At 35.3% G+C, this 5,948-nt stretch overlaps 1 protein-coding gene across 1 annotated transcript; it reads left to right on the top strand.

The window, feature by feature from the left end:
• Window positions 1–556: 556 nt before the first annotated feature.
• Window positions 557–5,885, top strand: LOC119193430 (50 kDa hatching enzyme-like). The gene is made up of 7 exons (XM_037447027.1): window positions 557–711; window positions 2,984–3,088; window positions 3,400–3,568; window positions 4,535–4,610; window positions 5,050–5,127; window positions 5,353–5,484; window positions 5,679–5,885. The coding sequence occupies exons 1-7, from the start codon at window positions 582–584 to the stop codon at window positions 5,883–5,885; spliced, it is 897 nt and encodes a 298-aa protein (XP_037302924.1). The 5' UTR covers window positions 557–581.
• The last annotated feature ends 63 nt before the right edge of the window (window positions 5,886–5,948 follow it).

Below are 5,948 nucleotides of genomic sequence, written 5' to 3' on the forward strand. Positions count from 1 at the left end.
TACAATAAATAATTTAGCATCCTCTACGTTGACCGACAAAAATACCTTATAAACATTTAAGTGTACCTACTTGGAATTTACGTAAATTATTTACTTAGATAACCAGGCGAATATCAGAATATGTAATTAAGACATGCACATGTTTTATTTCTTGGAACATAGGTTCTCTCATGTATCTCAGATATTATTTATAATAAAAGTAAAGAAACATAATATTAAGTGTGAGGTGTTATTAGGGGCTTCGCTCGCCTGAGAAGCCTTTACCGCTTCAAAAGAGCCTAAATGACTGTAGCGATCTATTACACCATATTACACAGGACAACTATAACCAACAACATAATATAAAAAAATGCAATTATTTCCCATGGAAATAAATTCCTAGAATAAAAAGTAATCTATGTGTTAATACAGGACATAGACTATGCATGTGTCAATATTCATTTGTCTTTTCTTTTAGCAAACAACTAAACAGCAAAATTAAATAAAAAAAATTAGAAAGTTTTACAATTATAATATTAGTAAGATAATAAGAAAGATGAGATTTGTTGTACACCTAATGTAAAACGAATGTTTTGTTCCAGATGTACCTCGCTCAATATGGTTACTTAAGTCCACAAGTTCGGAACCCATCCAGCGGGCACATTATGGATGAGAGCTCGTGGCGACGCGCTATTGCAGAATTTCAAAGCTTCGCTGGTCTTAACGCAACAGGTAAGAAAAATTTCGTCTTAACAATACCTAATAATTTTACTTCCTATTTCGAGACAACTAATTTTACATGATGGATATTTTGTATCATTAACTATAAACATACCTACCAAAAAACAATATTCGCCAGAGATAAAACAATTTTAACAATAAAATGTATAAGTTCAATTAGTGGTTTGTCATTCGCGAAGTAAATTTAAATAAAGTCAGTGAAAGTTTTGACATGTAATTGGTTTAGTGCGTCAGTGTTTTACATCTTGCAGTTGGCAAGGAATATATTTTTCACACGTGATCCATATTTTTATATTTTTTGGTTGCCTGAACATAACTGTTTATCAATTCATTTTTATATCTATTAATATAAAGCTGAAGAGTTTCTTTGTTTGTTTGAAGACGCTAATCTCAGGAACTACTTAACCGATTTTTTCACTAATATTAAATTACATTATGCCTACTTTTTATCACGCGAAAATATTTATTCAGGAAATATTTTACCACGCGGGCAGAGCTACAGGCAAAAGCTAATATTTTACAAAAATCGTTGTATATAAAACAACTAAGTAAGTAATAACCCAAACAAAAACTATTAATTTCAAAGACATTGCCATGAACATTTATTTCATACCAATTTACTAAGTACTTTCAATCAATAGCAATTGCAAATAGTAAATTCCACCAAGCCTCGATTGCATCAATACGTATTTATATAAAGCAGCATAACTCAAGTTCTTTAACTTCAGATAAAATTGCCTCTATTACTTATTCAATCGCTTACGCAGTAGCTCTGCGTTAGAAAACTGTCTTATGACTCGTACTGCTGCGAGCATTTCTTGAATAAATTCAGTTGACGTCATTAAAATTGTTGCATTCATAAGTCTACATCCGGGGCTCCTTGCCCTTCCTCGTTTGCCATGAGACGTAGGTAGTTGGATTCACGGGAAAATAATATATCTTTTAGAATTAACGTGAATGTTATTAGTTTCATATCTGGACAGGAAAAGGCATTACAGTGTAAACTTAGATTTATATGATACTCGGTGTTTAGACGTTCACAACTCGCGATTCATACGCTAGTAATAATTGAACTAACGATAAAATAATCGCAACCCTGGACCCGATCCAATGAGCGACCACCGTGGCTGTGCTCTGTAATTCAGTAACCTCGACGCGTCGGCTATCACGAGTCAGTATCGACATCACAACGGCTAATCCCAAGCATTTATTCAACATACCGTAGAATTATGTGGGGACAAGTTGGACAGTCTTCGTGCACATTACGTGCCTTGACACGAGAAGTAGTTTATTGGTCTTGAATATGATTGAAGGTAGTATTATTATGTAAGCAAATAACGCAGCGGCGGCACACACACATGCATTATTCATTATCGGTCAGTGTACGAGTTGGGTTAGCAGTTCGTTACAAACATAATATGACTCGGTTAGAACCTTAATGATGCCATTACACACATACTAAATGTCTGTACGTTTGAAACTGATTAACTTGGTTTTATACCGCAGTACTGCGTAAATCGTCCCTTCTAAACGTTTTACTTAATTCCTATTTATTTTCGTATTACATTTGCAATTTTTAGAATAAATTAATGAGTACATGATCTGATTTATTTTAATTCTGAAATTGATTGGACAGAATAACAATTACATCATTGAACATACCTACAGACTTGTAATTAATAAATTACCAGGAATGCAATGATCTAGAAAAAACCTTGCTTGGCTCCCACAGATTATAATTATGTTGGGGCATAAAAACGCGTTAATATCGCACGTACATTGCAAGCAATAATACCATATCAATCTTAGTCAACAACGACATCGATATTTTAAACGCACAAATCATGGACTATTGTAAGAGCTAAGAGGACTGACCTATCAAAATTCTGAATGCTCGCTCGCCAGCTGAGCGTCGCGCCGCGGCTAGAACCGTTGTTCCTGTTTATTCAACGTTTTCCGTGTGCGGTTTTGGTCGACGTGATTGTGTAATTACTTCCTAGTCATCAATTCATACAAAAAGTTCACGTCTTGCTGTTTGAATCTCAATGATGTTTTTTATTATTAGAAACAATTGAATCACCAATAAGGTATTTTTCCATGATAACTTGATTTATGTGTACTAAATTCGACCAATCGATATTATAATTGCGTAAATTCCACAAATGGCAATAAATCTAAATTATAATTAAGAATTGTTATGATAAACTGTTATTATTGTTACTCGTATTTTCCCATATTTATTTACTTATTATATTTTCCCTAGGTGAACTGGATGAGGAAACATCGAAAGTAATGTCATTGCCGAGGTGTGGTGTGAAAGACAAAGTTGGTTTCGGAGAGAGTCGTGCCAAACGATACGCGCTACAGGGTAAGTAATAACAGCTACGTTACAAATCAATATTTAAATGATAGCATACACTGGAGAACTGATAATAGTTGTTGGGGCAACGTGCGTAGAAGTGGCACAAGACCGCAGGGCGTGGAAATTAAATGAAATAGTTGCAGCTAAAAGATCAGTATGATGGGGAGGAAGCTATATTAGACATTCTTAATCGACAAATGAGAACATAATAATTCGAAATATCTTAAACAAAATTAAATTGTCGACTCTGAATTAATATTCACTGTTAATATAATTAATATTCCGTTATATATTTATACTCCTAATATTCTTAACAGGATCAAGATGGCGTGTAAAGAACTTGACGTACAAGATCTCGAAGTACCCCTCAAAACTGAACCACGCCGAAGTCGACGCCGAACTTGCCAAGGCTTTCTCCGTGTGGACCGACTACACCGACCTCACCTTCACACAGAAGAGAAGCGGACAAGTTCACATCGAAATCAGGCAAGTATCAATATCACATATTTCAAACTTGGCTTCACATATTACTTCTGCAGTGGTATATCTAGGCCGTGTTACAGTTATAATGTCTAAAAATGTGTTGTCTGAGATTTAAACTTGTTTCCTATATGGAACACTGGCTTAATACGAAATTACAGATTTAATTTAGACGAGATTTGGGTTCAATAGTTGCATCTCTACTCACCTCTTTGGGGATAAAAGGTTTCGGTCTAACTTCTTCGTGCAGTCAACTATAAAAACAGGTACAAGAAGGGACATTATAAATACATGATGAGGTCGGAAATATATGACATGTTCCGTGAATAATAATTTGTGAGTAATTACATGGGTTTTGTAATGTTCCACCGGTTGCGTAACTAAATGCCGCTGTAATTCAGTTTAGTCATAGCTACTTACGTTATGTGGCTACACATCGTCAATTGCAATATTAGTAGCTATGATTGTCGTAGTTCGTACAAAGGTATGATATTGCCAACTGTACTTTATAAGTATTAAATCATGCTCAAAAAATAAAATACATAATATAAATAAGCTTCACACAGAGAGTCGCCGCATAACCATCCACACTGCCTTGTGGGTCCATACAATGTAAAAAGAAATAGTATAAAATGTCTAGTTAAACTTTTTTTCAACCCATGTTAGTACTAACATTATTATAATAAAACGAATAGCTAAATCTCTCGTTTGTTTTTGAATCTAAATTACACGCAGTACGCTGATCCGGGAATCAAATCAAGGATCTCACTGGTTTTGTTGTCTTAGTATGGTTATGCGCTAGTTACAAAAGGGATGAGGCCGAATACTGTTACTAGGATACAATATCTTAAACGCATAATCAGTGGGTTTTAAGTCGTGTAACACACTGTGTTACATTTTTACCCGCTCGATTGCAATATCCCCTCGATTGGTTATTAAATTATCTGTAACTATTATTGTTTTTTATTGCAGATTCGAAAAAGGAGAGCACGGTGACGGCGATCCTTTCGACGGACCCGGTGGCACCCTCGCTCATGCCTATTTTCCTGTAAGTATTTTTTTTATCTTGACTACGAATTCATCGAAAGATATCCGAAATAGGCCAATAAATATTATATATATTAAACTTAAAAAATAGGCAATATTTTTGTATTCAGTAACCAAACTTTAAGTAAATGAATAAGATAATGATCCGAATAGGATTTCTTCACAGATTGTACAATAGAACAATCCGGAGCCAAATTTTATTAGGTGTTTATATATTATATTAACAGTTACATCACCTATTGTGTTCTTTGAATGCTTAGTTCATAATTTATATATAAATAATAGGGAACGGATGCGGCACATTTTTCCCCATTGCGTAGTGAAAGTAAAATGTGTAATACAATAATCACAAGTCATTGTGATGGATAAATTATAATATTTTGTCATGCGTAATCGTCATTCTAATAGTTTTAATATTTAATATGTGTTTGGCTGTCCAGGTGTATGGAGGCGACGCGCACTTTGACGACGCTGAGATGTGGTCCATCAACTCCAGGAGAGGGACCAATCTCTTCCAGGTAATATACAATACGTCATAGTTATAAACATTATTATATCGTTTATCGCATATTTATTTAGTAAGTAGGTATATATTTTTATAAAATTATGAAACTGAAATTACTTGAACGATTTTCCAGTTCCCTCCCTTGTAAAATTTTAGCTTGTTTTATATTGATATGAGTAATACATTATCTTGGATTGATGTACAATCATGCAACTTGAAATTATTGTGAATGCTCCAGGTGGCGGCGCACGAGTTCGGTCACTCGCTGGGTCTGTCGCACAGCGACGTCCGCTCGGCCCTCATGGCACCGTTCTACCGTGGCTTCGACCCCGCTTTCCAACTCGACCAGGACGACATTCAAGGCATACAGGTACGGATACCATCTAAAAAATTAAACTAAGAATTAGGAATAAACTTGAATACTCTAATTAGTACTTATATTTAAAAAAAGCATACGATATTCTTCCCAGAGCTTACTTCTTTGTGATATTTCAAGTTACTAAAAATCTTTGTTACATGTATCATACAATAGATTGAATATATGAATATAATGTTTGTTTGTAGGCTCTGTACGGACACAAGACGCAGACGGATATAGGCGGTGGTAGTGTGGGTGGTGGCGGGCTAGTGCCATCAGTGCCGCGTGCCACCACGCAACAGCCCTCGGCGGAAGACCCCGCGCTCTGCGCCGATCCCAGAATCGACACCATCTTCAACGGCGCTGACGGCTCCACATTTGTGTTCAAAGGTCTTTTTTTGATAACTCATTAATTATGCATAATTGTGTGAAATAAAAGAATAATCAAGCATTGGGAAAACTGTCTTACTAATTTA

This window comes from Manduca sexta, unplaced genomic scaffold, assembly GCF_014839805.1.
Source record: "Manduca sexta isolate Smith_Timp_Sample1 unplaced genomic scaffold, JHU_Msex_v1.0 HiC_scaffold_53, whole genome shotgun sequence".
Classification (NCBI taxonomy): domain Eukaryota; kingdom Metazoa; phylum Arthropoda; class Insecta; order Lepidoptera; family Sphingidae; genus Manduca; species Manduca sexta.

What these genes read in the sequence shown, in the direction of transcription:
- LOC119193430 (XM_037447027.1), top strand. Translation starts at nt 582, where the DNA reads ATGTACCTCGCTCAATATGGTTACTTAAGTCCACAAGTTCGGAACCCA. An exon ending in CAAGTTCACATCGAAATCAG is followed by an intron (nt 3,569 to 4,534) that starts GCAAGTATCAAT and finishes TTTTTATTGCAG; the next exon opens with ATTCGAAAAAGGAGAGCACG. An exon ending in GAGGGACCAATCTCTTCCAG is followed by an intron (nt 5,128 to 5,352) that starts GTAATATACAAT and finishes TGAATGCTCCAG; the next exon opens with GTGGCGGCGCACGAGTTCGG.